General features: G+C 38.6%; 1 protein-coding gene across 3 annotated transcripts in view; it reads right to left on the reverse strand.

Moving 5' to 3' along the window:
- Window positions 1-22,811, reverse strand: part of pdlim5a (PDZ and LIM domain 5a) — a 72,321-nt gene that overhangs the window by 12,141 nt on the left and 37,369 nt on the right. Inside the window, exons 4-16 of one of the 3 annotated variants that reach the window (XM_042487561.1) lie at window positions 19,432-19,477; window positions 14,924-14,949; window positions 13,776-13,796; window positions 13,635-13,652; window positions 12,988-13,160; window positions 12,674-12,710; window positions 8,617-8,655; window positions 7,594-8,235; window positions 7,349-7,459; window positions 7,166-7,240; window positions 6,862-6,987; window positions 6,472-6,633; window positions 2,689-2,766 (exon numbers count right to left, since the gene is read on the reverse strand). In XM_042487561.1, the coding sequence (XP_042343495.1) occupies window positions 2,689-2,766; window positions 6,472-6,633; window positions 6,862-6,987; window positions 7,166-7,240; window positions 7,349-7,459; window positions 7,594-8,235; window positions 8,617-8,655; window positions 12,674-12,710; window positions 12,988-13,160; window positions 13,635-13,652; window positions 13,776-13,796; window positions 14,924-14,949; window positions 19,432-19,477 (1,554 nt within the window). Of the gene's footprint in view, window positions 1-2,688; window positions 2,767-6,471; window positions 6,634-6,861; window positions 6,988-7,165; window positions 7,241-7,348; window positions 7,460-7,593; window positions 8,236-8,616; window positions 8,656-12,673; window positions 12,711-12,987; window positions 13,161-13,634; window positions 13,653-13,775; window positions 13,797-14,923; window positions 14,950-18,212; window positions 18,647-19,431; window positions 19,478-22,811 lie in introns of all 3 variants that reach the window. The other 2 variants (XM_042487562.1, XM_042487560.1) reach the window with 2 other exon arrangements.

Below are 22,811 nucleotides of genomic sequence, written 5' to 3' on the forward strand. Positions count from 1 at the left end.
AGACGAGTAGGTTTGCACAGCACTAATGATACAGCGCACCCATTCAAAACCAGTGCCAGAATATCAGTTCACAGAGAGAAATGGACCACGGTGGAGTGAAATATAGCATGGTGTAATGAGCAAAGTGCCCATTCCAGATGTGCTATAGACAGATGCCAGACTACCAGAACTAATGATGGAGGGAAGACAAAGTTCTTTCGGTGCAGCATGGAGTTCATGGTATTTATTTGTTTTTTCTAGAATTTTAAAACAATTACTGTACAGGTAAACATTGTTGCCATTTCCTTTTACATTTCAAATGTCTCCTCTGAATGCACAATGTATGGGTTTAATGCTTCATCGAGGGTGTGAAGAGACTAACAGAATGAATCCCCACGGCAACACTGGCAGTCCATTTTCATGGGACCCAATAAATAAAACTAAATTTCACATTTGGGTCAAAGGCTGAGTAATTTTAAGAGACTCTGCAGCAAAAATTTGTGGTGATCACCAACGATGCCAGAACATTAATTCAATTGACGGCGTAGAGAAAATGTATCTATTCAGTGTCGAGCTCCCGACACCAAATAGATAAATTGAGCCTGACTCAGTGTTATGATAGGTGTTGAGTTCATATTCAGTGAGCAGTGCTGTGGAACAGGGTGATACATTTGTCTCTTAAGATGTTTAAACCAATCATACAAGTATGATGTAAAATTAAGTCTGTGGATTTTGTGCCATATTATTTCTGAGTATAAGACATGAGCTTACTGAACATACTCAGCTGCACCACAGTGTATTGCATGTCTTAATATGGTGCAATGGCAGAGATTTTGAGTCTGTTGATATGTCATTTTATTAAGTTATATATGTGATTTGGCCTTGCTGCAACCAGATGCATCTGTCAGAACAAGTAAAACATGCGTTCATAGATTTGGCTGTTTCCCAGGATAAAACATGTCCGTGAGCTAAATGCTCTCTCATAAAGTTGTTCACGGTTCAATGCTCATTGTGTCAGATTTACATGTAGGGCAGCAGCTCTTTCCTTCATCTAGAAGAAAGTGTCTTGTAGATTTTGACTTTCTAGAGACACTTCTCTAACAGGAAAATTTTAGTTCTCCTTTTTAGGATTCTACCCTGCAATAGTTTGGCGACCTGTCCAGGGTGTAATCTGCCTCTCGCCCAAAAACAGCTGGGATAGGCTCCGTCCCTGCGACCCTTACGAGGACAAGCGGTTATGCACAATGACTGAATGTTTAGGGTGCTGTTCACTGATCTTCCATTAAACCTTTGAAACCTGGAATGACATCTGTTTTCTTGTGCTGCATTCAGACGCCTTTCACACTGAATTCAACCCTTTGAAACTTGAGCAAATTTTGGTGATTTCTTTTGAAAACGTGGGGAAAAAAGCAATGACCAACCTGAGAGGAATGTATCACAAATTGCATGAATTTAGTAATAGGTGACAAGAAAATTATGTTAAAATTAATTTTTAAAAATGGGAGGATTATGAGAAAATTACCCCCCCCCCCAAAAAAAAATGAAATATCCAGAAAACTATATTACTTATATATGTTTTTATAATATGCAATTATGTTACAAAAAAAAACATAAAACAAATACTTTTTCAGTACTTTATAAGGTATTTTTTCAAAGAACTTATTTTCAGGTAATTGTAACTTCTTGTAACTTTTTTTACAAATTTCTAGCTATTTTTTGGGCAATGTCTTTTTAAGTTGCTTGTGAAAGAAATCAATCCAATCTGCTCAGGTTTGAAAGTGTTAATTATAAGTGACCAATAAAGATCCAAAATCAATTGCTTCCATAGCCATTGTTAATCACTGATAATACATATAACACAAAAACAAATGTTCTTGTTTCATTTGAATGAAGAAATTTTGTCTCAATACAAAATACTTTTGCAGATTTGGTTTTAAGAACACCACGACAGACTTGACGTTATTAACATCCCGTCTTGCAGAGAGATGCCAGAGTTTTTTACAGCTATCATGGTGGAAAAGTGATAAAATGTCTTTGTTCTTCAATCAAATGTGGCCCCAGAGCCTCAAACTGTCCACTGCCCTGCAATATGGTGCAAAATGAATAACCTCTCTATGAGTAGCATCAAGTTTATGGTTGTGTGTGTTTTCAAGCATGTGTGTGTTCATTAACGCCACTTGAGGAGCGTGGGTGGGCCGGCAATCTCTCCCCAGACATATTACACCCATAATGCATAGTTTTAGCCGATGCCAACAGTTGTATCACTGCTGTCTTCCACTTGTGCCTGGCTGTTAGGGGACTCATGGGAGACACGTGTTATGGCAACTGCAGCCATAGTTACCATGAGTTGTATGTTTTGAGTGTGTGAGAAACAAAGAGAAGAAAAGAACGTGATAGAAACTATGAGAGCGAGACAGAGGGAAAGATAGAGTGTGTGTGCTGGCTTCACCTCAGTCAGTGCTCTGTGTTTCAGCTGCCCTCCCTGCCTCGGCTGTCATATTGCTTGTGCACACACTTCATTTGAACATTTGGGACATCCATAACATCAAATGGTCCCTACAGAGCAGGGGGTTCACTTTACCACCCAGGAGTGAACTCATCGATTCAAATGTTCTAAGTGAGAGCCTAACCATAAAAACCATGGAACACCAGTTGTGGGATATTTGCTCAAAAATTTAACAATGAAAGGAGAGGAAACTTTGAATTTACCTAAAGACATAGACAGCATTGACAGGAGAGGAGAGGAGAGGGTCTCCCTCCTCTGCGGCAGACTGATGCCACGACACCCTTTCGTGTGAGAAGAAAAATATCACAGAAATAAAAAAAGTAATAACAATGGCATTCCCAATCTTAGTAGTTGTTAATGTAAATACAAAGATAAAAACCTTAAAATCTCACCACATTCACACGTGGTTAGAAAGTGTACCTCATGAATATACACTGGTAAACAATGAGCACACAAGCTACAGAGCAATGACAAGCATTGTGATAAATGCACCCAGTGGACTGTTGTGTTAGCATTGATTCCAGCCAATCAGCCTTTAGAGGATACATGTTCTCTATAGGAAAGAGACTGTCATGCTGCACAACATCTCTCTTCATTCTCATTATCTGCTTATCATTTTGTGCATCGTGTGTCTGACAGGAGGAGCCAGTGGAGACAGTGCGCACTGACGTCTTACATCTATAGCCAGAGAGAAAGAATTGTCAGCAGGCCGACAGTGCCAACTAGCTGCCAGTTCCTCACCATTTTCATTCGACTCCATTTACATTTGAATTACTGCAAACAGTTTTGCACAGGCCAACAACACCTCCACCACAACTTGTAGTTCTATACTTTATTTATTGAAATTTTATTTGCTCCAACCCTGTAATATTCATATCTATCCAATAATTATAAGGGGAGACACTACAGGTTAATATAATAAAACTAAAACATACCATGAAATGTCCCCTGCTGATTACTTAAATTAAGAGATTTATTTTCCATATTACAAGTTGTCCTAAAATTTAGATATTATCTAATGACATATTCACGATTTTGCATACATTCCTGAAACAGAAACCAGAACACTGGATAATGTCAGATTTTTGTTTCGTTATGTTTATTTATTAAAAGTCTTTTTCTTTTTCTTATTTTGAAAAAACAGTTTTACAGATATGTATTGTAAAAATCCATTGTGTGTTAGACTAAAAATAAGACACTACAGGTGAATAGGGAAAAACAATTTAACAATAGATTTCATCATAAAATTTCTTCAGTTGATCAAGATGATGATTTTGTGTATTATACGTTTTCGAATATTTTATGTTCAAGTATGTTAATGGGGCATTATATGAATAAATATGCACATTTTGCATACATTCCCAGGATAGAAATCTAATCTATAATAAATATAGTATAGTATAGTATGTATAGTATATTATATATAATATAGTATTTTTGACATTTTCTTTCCACTAGTCGGAGAGAAGACAAAGCCAGCAAAAATAGCCCTAAATCTCAAAATTGACCATAGAAGAATTATGAACTGGTCAATATAAATGAAAATAATAAATACATATATCTCCCTTTAATCGCACATTCAAAGTGTGGGATTAACCTTACAAATCACTGTAAATGCTGTCAGTGACACCTCAAAACAAACCACTATCTACTAGCAATCCCTTATGACCTTACTGTCGACATTAGCTGTGAAAAGTTAACCTGATTAGTGATCCCCAGATTGGCAAACCACTGCTCAACATGAAGGTAGAAAAATATTTAAATTAAGAAAGTAAATCAGTGAGCTTTCTGGCTAATAAATGTAATTTAATTTGTTGTTTTCTCTACATTGAAATAGAAACAAGAGCATCAGCTGGCATCAACAAGAAGATCGTTTCTGTAAAGAACAGGAAGGAGCTCATCCTCTTCATGTTATTAAGCTATAATGCTGTGACATTAAAGGCCACAGTGCCATCTATTCAAATTATCTCGGCGAACGAGCTAACAAGATCCATTCACATTAGCTTTTGGGAATTGGCTAACAACAGGTGACAAGTAGAGCAGGAAATAAGATGCTCCCCAGCCCTTCATTCATTAGAGCCAATTACAGCACAGCTCGTTAATATTCTCCACCAATCAGGCCAATTACATGGGGACTTAATTGTATTCTGCAGGACTGTGATTGGTTGATTAATGGAGGCCCCGCTGTTTTGATTCAATAGTAGCCGGTGAGAGTGCCGACCATCTGGATGTACTGGGCCACATATGAACCTTGTTAACTGGGGGGATAATTAAAGAGGGATGGGAGGAAGGAGGAGAGAGGGATTCATTTATTTTCTTTTTATTTGTCTTTCTCTGCCCTGTTTTGTCTCAGTATGCTACACTTTTTATCATTGGTACAGCGCAACCTTGAAGTTTAAAATCATGTATCACTTCCCTGTCACCGGCCTTGCTGTGCGTCGCCGATGTTATTCCTGTTTATCTAATCTGACGTCTGTTTTCAGCACCGCATGCCGCCTAATAATGCAACTTTTTGTCTGCTGGTGTGAAGCCAAAATGAGGGTGAAAAAAGGTCAATTTCAGGCTCCCAACTGTTTACATATGTTAAGTAACCCCTTGTGTACTGTAGCTACGATGAGAACTTGAATTATGCATCTCATAAATGTGTTGGTTTGGTTTGAACATTGAACAAATGGTCCATTAACATAGCTGACTGCTGTCCAGCAGCTCTCCCCACCACACAACAGATGGTCTATAATTCAGCCCTGTGATATTCTTTGGAGCAAATTCAATCCTCACACACTATACCGTCCATGTGTGTGCATACACACACACACACACACACACACACACAATGATTAAGACATTCACCCATACAGATACCCACTCAAACTGTCTCCCTCTCACACACTCTTTTCATACTTCACGGTTTCAATGTGTACAGTTGTGTCCACTCGCCAATGACGGATCTCTGTGAGAAGCTGCCAAGTTGTTTCACAGTGACCACAGAATGTCATAGTTGGTATGAGTTGTCTCCACAAAGACATATGGACCGTGTCTTTTGGTGTTGGCATGCTCTGACCAAACATATCTTTTTCACTGTAATGAATGGCATGTTCAGAGGAATCAAGGGCTGTTTACACCATGTGTTAAAATTCAAAAATATATATTGAATATATTAGTCAAATTTGACATCAAATAGAACACAACATCTGCCACCTTGAGTCGTTTGTTGAAATTAGTTTGTGTGCTATTATTGCGAAGCCTCATGCATCACATCACACACCGTCGTATCCAATTATTTAGTAGTAGATGATTATATGATTGGCACTCTTTAATGGATTCAGACCTGGACAAAACCCTATTTAAAAATGTTGATCTGATTAATGTTGATCATTCTCAGTCCCTTTAACTTCAAAGACCAGTGTGTAAGATTTAGGGAGACTTAGTGGCATCTAGAGCTGAGGGATTGCATCCTGCTGAAATTTCTTGCAGTTAGTCAGAATGGACAACTTCCTATATAAATGCAGTTAAATGTGGCATAGGTCATTCTGTCAGTTCATTCATACTATGGCATACAGTAAAAATGGTCAAAAAAGACATCATTCCAGATGCAGATAATAGTTATGGTGCAGCATTTAGAAGAGGTTTATGATGTCGAATTTCAAATGAACAGTCCAAAAAGTCAACATGTAAGATGTTGAAAAATGGGGCGTCAGTGGCTGAGTGGATACAGCAGGTGCCCCGTGAATAAAGGCAGTGTCCTTGCCACAGCGGCCTTGGGTTTGACTCCCGCTCAAGGCCCTTTGCTGCATGTTGTCCCCACTCTCTCTCCCCCTTTCACAATATTGTTCTGTCCTATCTAATAAAGACTAAAATGCCAAAAAAAAATCTTTAAAAAAACACACTGGACCTTTCACACAGCGTCAAACAACAGTTCTCAAGCAGCCAAGGCCATTTTCAGTTACACAGCAAAAGCTAGTTTTGTCCAGGTCTGCCCCGTCTACCTCTTATTCTTGGGCAGGTGCAGCTCACTGGCGCTACGACGCTTCTTCTTCCTCCTCAAGCGTAGTGGTGGAGCTTGAGTGATTGGAGTGATGAGCAGGGCATCCAATAAGCATTGAGACGCTGCCTTTTCAGAAGCAAAAGGACTGCTCTGATAAGGTGTTCTGACAAGGTGATGACATATTTAGGAAGAGAGGAGGAAGATGATGAAAGGGAAACTGTGACGGAGCCAAGATGTCAATTGCAAAATATTATAAAGAGGATAAAAAGAGAAAAATGTTATAGGAGTAATCAATTACAGGCGTAAGACAGAGATCGTTGAAAGGGAATAAACAGAAGGATACTTTTGGGTTAAAGCACACACATACACAACACTGGTACACTCTGTTTACCTCGCCTGCACTGGACTACGGTGCTCAGTGTGTGTTGTGGCCTGTTTGGGGGCACTGGGGGTGAGAGGAGGGGGACGCGGGGCTGCTCTAGGCAGGAAGTCCAGAGGACTTGACAGGAGCTCTCTCCTATTTACAAATACACAATCAAAGTGATATTAAATGTCTCCACAGAAAATACCAAAAAAAAAAAAATGACAACAAGATTGTTCCAGTAAGGTCGCCAGCTTGGCATTGTTCTTATCAATGCGGTAAACTACTTTGTAGTTCCTGCAACATTTAAGGAAGCATCCTAATAACACTGTACCTGACTGGTTTGGTGGAAAGGACATGGCGACGTGCTGCTATAGGAGATAGATGAGTATTGACTTGGACCGAGAAACTGAGGGGACAGACATCACAGACTGAAAAGATAGCTCAAGCAATTTAATGACTTGTCACTGAAAAGTTTATTTCTTGTGCATCAAGAACTAGAAATGTTGTGTAGCACCTTTGTCGAGGATATAATTTGTGCTCATCGCCATCATGATCAGTCAAACAGCCACTGGATGCTAACTTTTCTGAGTCTGTGCTGCCCTCTGGTGGTGCCGGAGAGGAATTGCTAGACCAAGGTATCAAAAGTAAAGAAAATTATTATACTCAAAAGTCTTTTTTTTTTTTTTTTTTTTTTTTTATCTAATATGCATTTTAGCTTAATGCTGTGAGCTTTCGCAAAACATCACACGCTTAATGTACCTTTCAGCTGTGGGAAGTGGAAAGCTTGGTGGCTCTGCACCTGCTTTATCTGAGGCAGCTGGGATGGGATCAGACGAAGCTGCTGCTTGGTTTTGAACTAATGAGGAGTCACCACCATGTGGCAAGTGTAGCCCTTGAGCAGGTAATACACTACAAACAGGTAAACAGGATGCTGGAGTGTGGGTACTAACAGCACTCGGTCCAAGAAAATGTGGGATGTTGGCTGGCATAAACAAAGCATCCAGAGAAGTGTCATTTGGCCTTTGGGCATGAGATGATGGGATTTGGCTTGGACCAGTGTAAGTTAAAGGCACTAGCACCGGAGCTAAAGGATAGCTCATGTTAGACAAATGAGTTGGGTGTATTTGACAAAACATGTCAACAGAACTTGAATATGTCATTGGGATGGCGACCAAGTGAAGGGGTGCTGTAGATGGCACACTGTTCTCTTGATGTTGAGATGTTAGGAGGCTGCCAGGTTTAGAAAAGAGGACATAGTTGGGGATTGAAGCACCCTCTTCTGGCTGTTCCTGACTTGCTGATGAGCCTGAATCTGGCTGTGGTTGGTCAATGTTATTGGCTCCTGCATCTGAGGGTGAAATCTCTACTCGGTCAGATGATGGATGCTTTGGAGATCTGTCACTGGCAGATAACGAATAACAGAGAATAACTTTTTGGCGATTTCAAGAAAAAATTTCGATTGAGGATGAAGTTTGTTACAGTGGAAGTGTGGAAAAAAAAAATCAGGAAATGTGCTTGTGTGAAATTGTTGTTATAGCTTGCAAAATCAAGATGTGTTAACTTTTATTTGGTAAGACGATAAATTATTTAACAGTTGTTTACATTTTGGTACACCAAAGACTGGTGATTAGTTAGTTCCAGTGGTAAGTAGTATTAAGTAGTATTAAAAGCCTTAACGTGGCTGCCATTTTCTTTAATAGTGATGGCTGTGTTGCGGGATAATTTAACGAAACAGGTGAAGATGTGAAGAAAAGTGTCACAGTTTTAGATGATGATTTATACCTGACCTGTCCACCATTTGTCTCAGATTCAGAAAGACAGCTGGAAAAGGAAAGAGTGAAGTAAGTAGGAGAGAAATAAGGGAAGGAAAGGGACACCAGAGACAGCGAGAAAAGGACACAAGAAAAAAATGCGATAACTTTATTAGCAAGAATATAGAATAAGTTCTTTGCAAACTCAAAACACAGAAGATACATTTCAGCCACTAGATGTTTTCAAATGCAATCTACGAAGAAGAAACTCCAATGTGAGAATAATCTGCAGTAAGTAAACATTAGGGATAAAGTAAATGTAAAGGCACTGGAGAAATATTTTACATAGTAAGGACCTCAAAACAAACCTTCACAATGTAAGCCATTTATAGCATTTATACAGTCACTTTGCACACCATCAAAGCTGAACAACCTGCTCACTGAAAAAAGCCTTCCTGACTTACATATACCTTTTACCTCGGGCTGTACCGAATATCGTTTTGGTTTTTTTTTTTGTCTTTTTTCTGAAACTTCTATTGAAGTTTTCGAATAAGCTTTGAGTGTCTGTTGTCATATTTTATAACATCATCACCCTATTTTTTTGATCCTTATATATAATCCCCAACTAAATAAAGTGATTCATCAGCTTAAATATATTAGTCTTTTTTTAGTCAATCATAATATATTAATAAATAATAAATGCCTTTATTGATAGTTTCATCAACATAAATACAAATAGGTAGCAGACCAATCCAATAAGGGAATGAAATAATGATGACATAAAAATTGCTTTAATCAACATTATGATGTAACAGAAATGCTCAAAAACTAAATCAGATCATTTCAAAGTGTTTGCATTTTTTGTGCAGAAGTTCGGTGTGATGAAAAGAAACACAAACTAGCCTACTGTGGAATGAAGCAGAATATCTATTTGGATTAAAAAAAAACAACATGTTGTAAATTACATCTATCTTCAATATTATTTGACTTTATGCTCTGGAGTTATTGGAAATGTTTGGATTATATTAGTCAGAAACAATCCCATGCAGCCACAACTGGAATCTAATTCCAGAAATAGTGTAATACTATTAGTGTAGCCTATAATTTATTTATTAACAGAAAGATTCGACATGAAATAAACTATGCTGCAATCAAATGTTGATATAGAATTTGAAATTTCAAAGTTATCAATGAAGCTTTTATAAAAAATTCGGTACAGCCCTACTTTTACCATAAAAATGTCTTACAGCTCTGATTTCGACAATCTGATATCATTCCAGCAGCAGAGCATCAAAGCTATTGGTTTATATATACTGTACATACACACATGACAAGTTGAAATCTCTTCCCACTTTTCAGATGCCACCATATCTCAAGAAACTTTTTCTATAAAAGGGTTCTGATGCTAACAGATGCAAAAGATGTAAACAAGCCATCAAACCTTTTAAGTAGGTTTGAAGAGTCTTCCATAACATACTGCTACACAACAGTCCACGTAACATGAAGGGACATGCATAACTGCCTAATGCACTGGGTGCACTTGGTATTTTCAATTATTCCAGAAATTTAGTCCTTCCTAAAACCACACACCATCCCCCTTTGCCACATTTGCATAACAGCAGTATAGATGAAAAAGGGAAACAACCGTGTAGTTATGTAATGCATTTGCAAAGAGTGGGACTAAAAGTCCATCCTCTCTCATTAGCTATATAAAGACTTTTAGAACAGGCTGCAGGGTTTGACTGTTTATTCATTTGAGTGTCTGTGATTTCTGTGTATCATCATGTTATTTATGTTTAAGAATGAACACAGACTAAATGATTCATAAAATGTTGTTGGCACAACTCCCAGCAGGCTGCTTGCCTTTTCTTATTACCATGGGAACCAGCACTGTCTCTATGACAGCCGGCACATGCAACCACATTATTCATCTATTCATTCATTCATTCATTCATTCATTCATTCATTAACCATAACTGCTTATCATGTTAAGGGCCGCAGGGGGTGCTGGAGCCTATCTCAGCTGATATTAGGCGAGAGGCACCATAGACAGGTCATCAAGCTTTTAGGGCTGACACACAGAGTCAGAAAACAATTCACTCTCACATTCACACCTACGGTCAATGCAGAGTCACCAATGAATCTAACCTGCATGTTTTTAGACTATGGGAGGAAGTCAGACAAAATCAGTATATGCGCTGTATGCACTGTAGTAACAGCTATATGTAGTTTAGTGAAATCTGAGATTGGAGGAGATGCTGATTGACAGCTGCATATCTAAATTTGGTCAGATTATTTGATCCCTGAAGATCGTTTTAAATAAGAAATATATTACTTGTCTTCCTTATTTGTTACTGTGGAAAACTGTACCACACAAAACCATTCAAAGACTCAGCGGGTAGCACTTGTTTGGCTTAATACTTCATCCTCACCATTTAAATTAATGTTATAATGTTTATCATTATAAAGATGCCTCCTTATTTCATTAAAAATAAATGTACACACAGTGGAGCATACAAATGCCTAAACAAAACCCAAAGTAATGTATAATGAAGTAAAAACACTAATAAAAGTGCGTATTTGCGCATCTACAGTAAACCTTTAGGGTTAGAGTCAGTGAAGTGGCAGAGCATGTAAGCAGCATTTAATAAAAGGTCTGAAAGAGGCCAGTGCCGTGCAGCCACATGTAATAACGGTGAAGGACAAGCCCACCAACACCCACACCCACACCCACACACACACACACACACACACACACAAACTCCAACAGTTCCTTTGCAAGCTCTCACTCCAGTATTCTTTGCTTTATTTCCATCAGTCCACAAGCTTTTACTCCTTCAAGAGTCAAAACAACCACCTACAGAAACCAAACTTAAACAGAGCACACGTACACAGGTCGACAGTTACACACACAGACACACACACAGACACACAGAGTCTACTGGACATTGAGGGTGCGAGCAGACACTCCGTGGTGCCAGTCTCTCAGCTCGTGGTACTTAGGACCAATCACCATCCGAGTGGTGGTCTTGTTCACTCTGCCATCACAGGAAGAGAGAGACAAGAGGAGAAAAACACACCAAACAGGAGAGAAAAGAAGGATTTAGGAAAAGTAAAGTATTTGCTCTGCAAGCTGCAATGACATACACTGTAAGCCATGCCACAAGGATAACCTGATGATACGGTATGGGCTGTTGTGGCAAAAAAAAAAGAAAGAAAAAGATTTGATGATACACACGGAGTGGACATGTGCTGTCATCAGAATAGAAAATGATAGAAATCAACACAGAGAAAGAAAGTAAATTGTAAGGATATCTGAAAAACAGGTAACTCCTGTGACATGAGGTCAAAATGCAGCCCATGAGTCTCAGCCAGAACGGACGGAAATGATGACTTGTTTCAGCCATGAAGCCACACAAAAACACCCACAGACAGCGGGAATGTCTTCATGTTAACACAAGTAATTACAGACGCACAGTGATCACATGTATCACCACAAACCAACCGAGAGCAATGGACAGCCAATGGATCACATCACACTGAGAACAACACCAACAGCCAGCCATGACTGCCAAGAACAGAACAGGTTATAACAACATGCAGCACTGCAGGGCTGTCACAGCCACAACCGAATGCACAAACCAGTAGGAGCACACAAAGCATCACACGAAGCCACAGCATGGATGAAAACACGTTCAGATACTGACATAATAGTGTTTAAAATCAGCAACGTCAGAGGGGACTGCTTTGTGAACTTTTGGAGCTTCTGAAAATGGACATACTGTACGGCACACAGAGGTCTGGCTTTTGATTTAATGGCTTGAATGTGATCCTTTTTCTGCCGTCTAGACAGGAAGAGCCCTCACACCATCAATACAATTGCCAGAACTGTGCCACAGAGATCTGGAGTCAGATGCTCTGGAGCTCCATGTATGTTAATGTAGCCATTATATGTTAGACTAACAGGCACCCGACTAAGTGAAACAACAGTATGACATGTACTGGTACTTCTCACAATGCACAGTCTAAACTGATGATATGGAGCGTTGGGCTGTTAAAACCACAGTCAGCAGTTTCATTGCACTTACTTTGTCTTCTTGGCTGCATCAGCTTCCTCATCTTGAGCTACAAGGGAAAGAATAGAAAGTCCATTAAAGAAAATAATGTTGACCTCTTGAATAATTAATTTGACTTTGCGCTTAATGCTTTATTGAGCTTTTGGTTTATAAATAAATAGTTTTGTACACAGTTAGCATTGTGGTTTCATTATGATTCTTTGCCCTTTGTATGGAGACTGCTCAGTGCTCAGATGTGCTTAGTCATTAATTCAGGTACACTGACAACGAACTGTGTAATGACTATGCAAACATCTTGACTGTGTGTGCTTCAGTCAGTAACGTACCACGCTCGGTACCGGTGATCTGAGCCAGAATCCTGAAAGATCTGGACTGGGTGGTGCCAGTACGTGGACGCCAGTCCTCTGTATCCTCCATTATGCGCTTCCTGCTGGCATCAGCATGAGTGGGCACATGGTAAAAATGGATGTCTGTGTCCACAATGTGTTTCCTGGGAACTCTGGAAGGACAGGGTAGACAGGATAGATGACATCACCAAAAATACTTTCAATTTTTACATCGTCCCTCTCATACAATTGATCAAAGCAACAGAGATGCCGACTGACGTCATTGCCTTGGAGTTATTATAGTATAATAAAGTAAAATGTAAAACTTAATGTTGCAGAATCCGATAAACCATTTAATACTTTACTACTGTAAGTAAGTAAGTAGCTCTGTCCATCAGAGTGGGTTATGAGACAAAGCCGTGTTTAGTCTTTTTAGGAGGATAATTCAACCACAGATTTTAAATTAATGTATTTGCATTATTTAACACACAATAATTCAGTTAGATGAATGTATTATATGGTTTAGACTACAGGTTACGTGAGGTGGAAATGTGGCATGTTTTATTAGATTTATTAGAAAATAAAGGGGGAAATCCCCCACATTTTGTTAATTTCATTTGGTTCCTTTGTCTGAAGCAATCTGATACCTTGGTGGCTGCGGTTTTCTTGAAAACCAATGACAGAGAAAAGTAGGAAAGAAGAAAACAGATATAGACTGAATAAAGATAGGGGAAAATAAAACTAAAACATTCAGAACAGCCATAAAGAGACAACCTGAAAAGACTTACTTTAAAATACTTTGAGGTCCACTTAAGAGGAAGTAAAGGAGAAGCAAAGGAAGAGATCCACATGTGAAGAATTAATAAAATTATTTAAAAAATAATATTAATCAGAGGAAATGCTAAGAAGGAGGCTGTAGAGTATAGATGGAGGACGTTGACACAAACAAACAAACAAACAAAAACATATGTACCACACATGCAAAACACAGAGCCAAAATGTTCACGGAGACATTTGATCACATTTGTGGTCTTAAAATTCAAGTCAGTTCTATTTTTTCACCACATGGTGGTGCTGCTGGATTGTCTGGATTCCTCTAAAAGTGTTCATATTCATAATTTGATCAGTTTGGGAAGAAAAAAAAATCAAAGAATTTTCCTCAGATGGTAATGGGAAACACAGGTTTGCAACATTATTATGATTTACTGTGTGGTTTGTGTTTTTATGAATGCATGAATGGTAAATGTGTACAAATCAACTATCTTCCTCAGCAACAAGCTGCTGACAGGCCAATTACTAATTGGCTGTCACTAAATCAACTCTTTGCTTGAACACACATGCATACACGCAGAGGGGCATTTCAGACTTTTCAGGCTTTGCTGTCAATAAATCATCTATAAATACACTCATACACACCAACACACTCACCTAGCCCATTGAATGGACTGATTTATGAGTGTCTTTCAACACATTCTTGTCACAGCAGCAGCCATGTGGGTGTGGGAGTGTTGACGGCTCTATGTGAGCCTGGTCACACACTTACAGTTACACTGGAAGTGTCTGACAGTAGAGAGAGAGTGTGTGTGTGTGTGTGTGTGTGTGTGTGTGTATACGTGTGTGTGAGTGGTGTGATGCTGTCGATGTCAATATTTGTGATTTACAGTAAAAACATACTGCAGCTGCAGCACATTGAATCACACAAATACTTTCACTTTTAATTAGCTGAATGCATGCTTGCTGCAGTTCTTGCATAATTTAAATATGAAAAATAAGCTAACTGTAGAGCATTACTATCATGAATAATGCTCTGCAGTAAAAGCACAAACAAATGCATAGAGCTGCCATGATAAAGTAGACACAGGTAAAGAGAGGTGGATGAGTGAAATAGGAAGGCAGGCAGTCAACACTCATAGCCTGACATGCTTCAGAGACTAACTTTGTGACTTGAGGAGGTGCTGCAGTCTGCAAAGCAGAAGAACAAGGGTTGAATGGCAGAGAGAAAGACAGAGAACAGTGACATGTCCAGATTGTTGCCATTTTACAGTAAGAACGTCATTTAATCCCCTCTGAAACAAACCACACAGCTCATTTACAGCATGCAAATAGGCATGCAAGATGCAAAGACGGACACACATGCAGTCTCACTTTGTCACCTCAGCACAAAATGGACAGATTTTAAGATCCTGGAAGAAACTAGGTTTATGATCATTAACCTGTATGTTAAACTGGATGACCAAACTAATTTTTTCAGGATTCTACACATTTTCCATTTGAAAATCAGTTTGACATCTCAGCACAATAAGCTAGATATTTTTATGACATTAATCATTTTATATTTGGGAGTAGATAACATTAACTCATTGTTGCTGTTCAATCCGAACTACTACACAGGACACTGGATGACATTCTAATGTCAAATATCTCTGCCTAAAGAAGAAAACCGGTGCTACATATGATTATTTTCCCTCAACGTATTGAATAAATAATATCCTATATTCATTGCCCCCATATTTTTAAGTCTTTGACAGCATCAGGTTCCCTCTGTCCCACACTTTCTCATACTGTGGTAAAATTCTGACTGCACTGAATTTTACATGAAAAAGTAAATCAACAATAGAATACACACAAATATTTTTCCATACTCTTTTATCTTTTTTTTTTTCGTTTTCATCAAGACATGAAAATTACTACATTTAAATTGCATACTTTTTCATACTGAGCAGGAACCCTGATCGTAGTTTTGGAACAGTTTATCACTGAGAATGTAGGAAAAGAATATTCAAAAAGGTAAAAAGAACATTGCAATAGAAAGGTTTACTTCAAGAAAGCAAGTCAAAGCCATAAAACTACTAAAGACAGATCCAGATCTTGCTTTAATAAAGTATTCCATGCTATTAAATGACATGTGGGATACTTGGGGAAGGCTATGTACCTGGCTGAAAGACAGCTTGTGTGACTGTGTGTGTGTGTGTGTGTGTGTGTGTGTGTGTGTGTGTGTGTGTGTGTGTGTGTGTGCGCGTGCATGGCTGCGTGGTGTAAGATTATATTGTGCAGATCGCTGGTGTCTGCTGAGTGTCACAGAAAGAGAAAACCACTGATCCTTTTGTCAGTTTTGCCCACAGAAAAGAGAACAGAGAGAAAGTAAAAATGAATAAATGTAGAAATTATGAGTCAGAAAAAGAGTTTATGCAGTCCAGTCTGTATCTTGAGTGCAATAAAAACATCCATCCCCTTGGTTTGTTTTGAGATGAATGACTAAAAGAATGAATGAAAATTATAAATACTGTGAGGAGAAACTGTGTATGTGTAAATCTACATGGATTCAAGGCTAAAACTTTTACTGACTGGCTGATTTGCTTCAAGAGAATGCCACACAGCTCCAGTTACCGATGCAGGCTATATATACACAGCTTAGTCATAGCATCACAGCATAGTTATACTCACTATGTGTTTGGAGAGAGGAGAGATGGAGACAGAAACAGACAGGGGAAAAGATGATGGTGGAATTTAAGTAAAAAGAGGCGCTGAGTGAGCAGAGAGGAGTTATTAGTAGTATTATCTTCAAGTACTAGTAACCACAAATACATATTAGATATGGTGTTGCCTTCAAACACCTGACCTCAATGCAAAATGCAGCAGAAGAGGTGTACTCTCACTAAGAGAAGCAAAGACATGTTTTTTATAGAATATCGTGAATAATTCATAAAAACTGAAAACAGAAAACACCAAAAATGCACTCAAAAACACGTGTTTGGGAGAAAGTAGTTTTTGATTTGTTTCATGGTAACGGGTAGATATATTATAAAGGAATACTTCACTCATAAAATGACCATTTGTAAATCAGTTAGTCATGCTGTGTTACCTTGAATTTATGGGGAGAACTTTTTTTTCTTGCATTCCTTGACAAAAATTCTCTTTTATTATTTAATTAGAGACTATGTTTTAACAACTGTAATATAACATCTGTTTATGAACTCTCACACAACTAGTGCAGTATAATCCAGGTCTCATTTATCCAGTCATATGCCTTGTACTTTCAAAACATTCATTTTAGCATTGGATTCTGGTTTTGAAAAGAGCATAGATACTTTAGTTCAGTTTTAAATAGGCTAGTTAGTGAAAATCTATGTTTGGTGAGTGCTGAGAATATGACTTGATAAATAAGACTTGGATCAAACTGCACAAGTTGCTTGAGTGTTTGTAAATAGATAGTTTGATACAATTTTGCTGTTAAATGTGATCCAAAATCAATAAATAGATCAAAATGTTTGCCATTTTCTGTGAAGGCATCGTAGAGAAACAAAGTTTTCTTAAGAAAAACACAGCATGACTTATTGATTTACAAATAGTACTTTTGTGGGTGATGTATTCCTTCAATATGACTAAAAAGAACCATACAGCCGTTCTGCCAGGGATATTTCACTTTGTCCATACACATTTGTAATCATTTTAGTTCTAATCTTACTAATTTAATGTTAACTTTATGTTACAATCCCAAATTCCAACGTGCAAAAACTTAAGGTTGTGTTTTAGTATGTGCCATTATTTTAACATGGCTGCGAAATCTTGGAGTGTATCAATTATCCAGTTTTCCATCACAAGAACCAGTTATTATATATCATTCACTGCAGAATTTCCCCACTCGAGTTCCTACAATAAACAAACGGTACAGTAACCCCCTTTAGTTTGCTGACATGTCCATGTTTCCAGACTGGTAGTTTGAGTTCTCTTACATGACACTGTACATAAATGACAGTTTTTCTGTCTGGTGACAGTTGCTTGTTTAATGGAAACCAAACCAAAAGCACACTGCCAAGTTGTGACTGTAACTTTTTAACACTCTTTTAAAGAACACTCACAAAAAGAGGCGTCATAATTAGGCTTATTTTACTAACTCAAACAAGAGATTATAATATAGTGTGCAGTGCAGTGTTGTAATGTTTTTCTGATGTTTGTTTTTTCCTCCAAACAAAACACCAAACAGACATGTGAGCCTGATTTAATGATGTGGAAGATTCCAAGTCTGGCGAGCTGCATGGAATTTTTCAATTTCCAGTCAGGGACACAAACTCTGACTTAAGATGGAAAACACCAGAAATTATAGAGCTGACATTTGAGAGGTCAAGGGGCATCTCAGAACAGAACCAAGACGTAAAATGTTGGAGGTAGAAAAGATGACGAGAAATGACTGATTTGTTTGATTGGCCGGAGGGAACGCCACTCACCCATTAAACTGCAAAGGCAAGGCTCCACCCTGACTCTCCAACAGGCCCCGCCTCTGCCCCATGGCCACCTCACACGCGTTCTCGGTGGAGTAGAGGTTGATTGGTGTGTTATACACTGACGGCTGGGGTGCAACGAGGACAGGAGGGGAGGAGGAGGAGGAGGAAGAGGATGGGTAAGAGACAGGAGGTGGAGGAGGAGGAAGAGGAGAGCTGGCGTGGGAGGAGGCAGGAGTGAAGGCAGAGGATGGTGATGGGATGAAGGGAGTGAAAGGGGACTGTGAGGGGGGGTATTCGCTCTCTGATGCACAGCCCCCATAAGGTCGGGGGGCCTTGTTGTGGTGGGTGATGGAGGGGCTGGAGGAGTGAGGGTGGGGATGAGGTGGTGGAGGGGGATAAGTGAGAGCCACTGGTTTTATGATGTCTGATCTGTCGCCCTATCAGCACGAGAGAAGAGCATGCAAATACAAACAGAAAACCAATCACAACACAGGACCCGCTATACTGATGCCTCTCAGTTTATACTAACTGTGTTTGTCCCATAAGCTTTATGTTATTAAAAACCAATGATCTGTCCATATCACAAAGTTTGATTCACTTTAAAAAATAGCTGGAAAAAATTATTCTAGTCACTGTAAATTTGTTCAGGATTTTTTCTGTGCATAAGGAAGCATCAGTATAATCAAAATCATTTTTAACAAAATAAATAAATATAGCAACATTAGAAAAAAACACAATAACACAAATCAAAAGAAAAGTGGTTTTCATGCAGCACAAATGTGTGTATGGTAACGTTTCAGAGGGGTGTAATAACTAAAAATGAAGTATACAAAGCATTTGGTACCCCAGGTGTGTTAAGTTTTTTTTTTCTTTTCTTTTTTCCTGCTCTTTTATCTTAATGAATCAGTTAGTGATTCAATGCCATTTCCATGTCACGAGGGTGTTTTTCTTGTTCCATGGTGACTCAACAGTTGGTCAATTACAAAACAATTACATTTTTTTTTAAATGAACATTATTTATGGTATGTACATGACAAATTAAATTAGAGAAAGTATAAATTCAAAATATGACATTTTAAAATGTATCTATTCATCACCTGGTGTACCTGGCATTAATTAAACAGTAATATTTGATATTTTTTTCGTGCACACAAATAAACATGCTGTGCACTTAAGTGGGTATAATTTTCTGTTATTTCAGTGACATGCTGTGTCACAGTACCTTTGGTGCCACAGGAGGAGGAGAAGCTTTAGGAACACTGGCGGCCCTGGAGAGAGGGAGAAAGAAAAAGTGAGTTATGATTGTGCAATTTCAATATTTCCTTTGCAAAATGTGTTTTTGATATCTGTAAATGTATTCTTATAACAGATAAAAAAAAATGACTAACACTGTGTGGGAGAAGCGTCCTTGCTGATATTTATAGAGCAATGCAGGCTGCTCAGGCCATTCTATAAAATATTCACATCTTACTGAGGTTATGGTGAATTATGACCAAACCTGACCTCTAAGCATAGAAACCAATATGGACGGTCTCACTGCGTCTGTGTGTCAGACCACGAAACTTAAGTTCCTCAGGCTGAAAAAATTATGGCATCTTAATGTATGTGTGCTCCTGAACGCAGCTGTTTTTAGTCTATAAAGGCTTGTATCAATCTGATACTCTCCGTCTGTGATACTCTTAATGGCATGAGCTCCCAAAAGGCCATCTGAGGAACAAGCCTGTAACTACCCATGCTGTTAAATTGTCTCAGAGTTGACATCACTTCATCCTAAAACAAATCACTTTTCAGCTATTAAATATGTTGTAGTTGACTGGCCTTGTTTAAGAAAGTATTGATGCAATAGCACAGTACCTCATTAATGCAAAATTAACTAAAACAATGGGGCAATAATGGATTAATATCTACTCTTTTGAACACCTAATGTAATTCATATGAAGCAAACAGCTTCACACATGGAACAAATGAATGTGACTCAAATGATTGCTGCAGTGCATGGTGACTTCATCGAGCATGATATAAAGGGGTAAATACATGAGTTAACGTAAATTAAAGGTTAAGTAATCTGTGCAGTAACTGAAGACGTGTGAGCCTCAGCCACCCCGCATTCCTTTCAGAGCAGCCCCACTAGAAACTTCCAGAGGGAGGTTCATGTCCTTCACCTCTGTAAATTTGAACCGACAGCCTCGTAGTAGCTGGAAACTCATCAGTCTACAGATAGAGCTGCTCGCGTTCGTGGCCTTTTCCTCCCTGCCTCTTGCTCCTCTGTAGTTTGGCAACAGTGTCTGATAATGCTGCCCTGCTCTGCTCTGCATTCACCACTTCTATAGATTCTGCACCTCTCATCCATTGATCTAATCAGCTCCAACCAGATTAACAGATCAGTTATCCACCCCGCAACTCAAACTCATAAAAGTGCTGCTGAGGAAAAATACAAAATCAGAGACATAAGAGGAAGGTAGATTAAAGTCAAAAAAGGACTTGAGGAGAGCGCTCCTGGGGTTTGGGGAGATGTGGCGAGTTTACCTGCAGTTATAAGTTTCAAAGCATGCAATGACATGTTTATTTAATTAATCTCACTGCGAGAGAGAGGGGAAACAAAGGTTATGCACTCCATTTTAACAACAGACCACAAGGCTCAATTAAAGGCAGAAGAATCCCTCCCGAGCAACTGGTAAAGTGTTAAAGACATTCCTGTAATCATTGAAACAAAACACCTCACCTGTTTTTGGTCTCAGTAAGACTATGTCAACAGTATGCCTGACCTATGGGTTTCCATGGACACACTATACTGTAAATAGTCCACGAGTACCCAATCAGTGCTACAGCAAAGTATTTACTATCATCAAAACTGATCTGAGGACAGCAAAGATTTCCCTTGCACAACCAACGGCATGGACATGTGTGAGGAGGAAGAGCTCCGCGGTATCAAGTAGGTATTTCAAATACGTCATACCGTCATCTCTGTGTACTGTAGCCTCGATTACACTGCAGCTATAACTGGAAACACCAACATGGAAATGTGTCGGGGTCATATGGTGAGAGGGAGGGAAAGAAGATGCCTGCAGAACGTGAATGAGAACCAATGTTTAATTTAACTCAGAGGCTTTCAGAACATTTCTCCAGGGGGTTGCATAGTCAAAGGTAATTTTAGGCTTTCAAACAAGCAACCCACTGGTTTATTAAAATGCCTTTTATGTTCCTGGGATTTGGCATGACTTTTGGAGAACTAATGAAAGTCCAGGTTGATCTCCGTGAAACCTAAGTCACCCTGTGGGTCAAAAAGTGCTGTAATGTCACAAAGTAATAATACTGATACAGTACTTAAGTATTTTTGGGGAGTATTTGTAATTTACTTTCTGTTCATTCGTGTCAACTTTGACTTTTGTTTTTTACATTTCGTAAATGAAAAGTATACTCTGACTTGACCAAATTTCTTTTTAGAATCTTACTTACTACAAAATAGGGAAGGAAACAAGGAAGGACGGGAAGAAGGAATGGACAGATCAGATCAGATGGATGGATGGATGTGAATGACAGGGAAAGTAATTTCATATTTTAGCAGTGACATCAAAGTGTTTAACAGCCAATCACAGAGCTTGATGCACAAAAAAGACACAAAAAAGACTTGACTGATTTTATAGACCTTTTAAGAAAATATGTAATAGAAAATAAGAGCAGAAGGAATGGGAAGATGAAGGAATGGCTGAGAAGGAAATAATGGATTTTGCTGTTAAAATCCTTTAAGTTGTGGGGAAAAAATGTGTTTTTAATTCAAATGTAATGTCCGTTCCATTTTCAAGTTTATGTTTGTTACTAAGAAATAAACTTCACAATTCATGAAATTCTGATCGCTTACTTTTTTCCTACTAGCCGCATCTATACTCTGTATCTGTACTTTCACAAACATTGTACATTTAATACCATAAAATCACTTCTTATGCTCAAATACAGTATATATCAGATACTTTAAGACTTTTGCTCAAGTAAATAAGGAGACTTTATCTTCAACCAAAGCCATTTTCTGGTGAGAAACCTGTTCTTTTTCTCATGAACGGCTTTCATGTATTTTATCAGTCGCTGGTGTCAAGTGAGCCTCAGAAACGTTTTTTTGGAAATATGCTGCATTTTTTGTAAACTATAAGCATTAAAACAGCAGTAACAATGTATGATTTTTATTTTTCAAAATGACCAAAAAAATAAAATATGTCAACAGAATATAGTTCTTTTGTTGGGTGCTGATAGCTGAGGAACAACAGGATCTCAAACACTTTGCCACAGGAATGTTTCTCCATAGCTCAAATGTGTGAGGGTCAGAGAGCAAGTGGATGCACTGACAGTGTCACAGTGACAAACATGACATTATGTCTGCCTCCTGCACGCCAAATGGAAACATTTACTGGGCTGTGCATGTATGTGTGTGTTCTTCCCAACAGTTTAATTTGATTCATGGTTTATGGGCAGCTGGTATCAAACATGTTTCTGTTCTTTGCGTTTGTAACCCTGCATGGTCCATGTTAACTGTCAGGCTCTATGTGTCTGTGTTTCCTTTGCTCTGTTTCATGTTCATGGAGGTTTTATATCATATAACAGAGCCGTTGG

The sequence above is a fragment of the Plectropomus leopardus genome, chromosome 6, assembly GCF_008729295.1.
Source record: "Plectropomus leopardus isolate mb chromosome 6, YSFRI_Pleo_2.0, whole genome shotgun sequence".
NCBI classification, from domain to species: Eukaryota; Metazoa; Chordata; class Actinopteri; order Perciformes; family Serranidae; genus Plectropomus; species Plectropomus leopardus.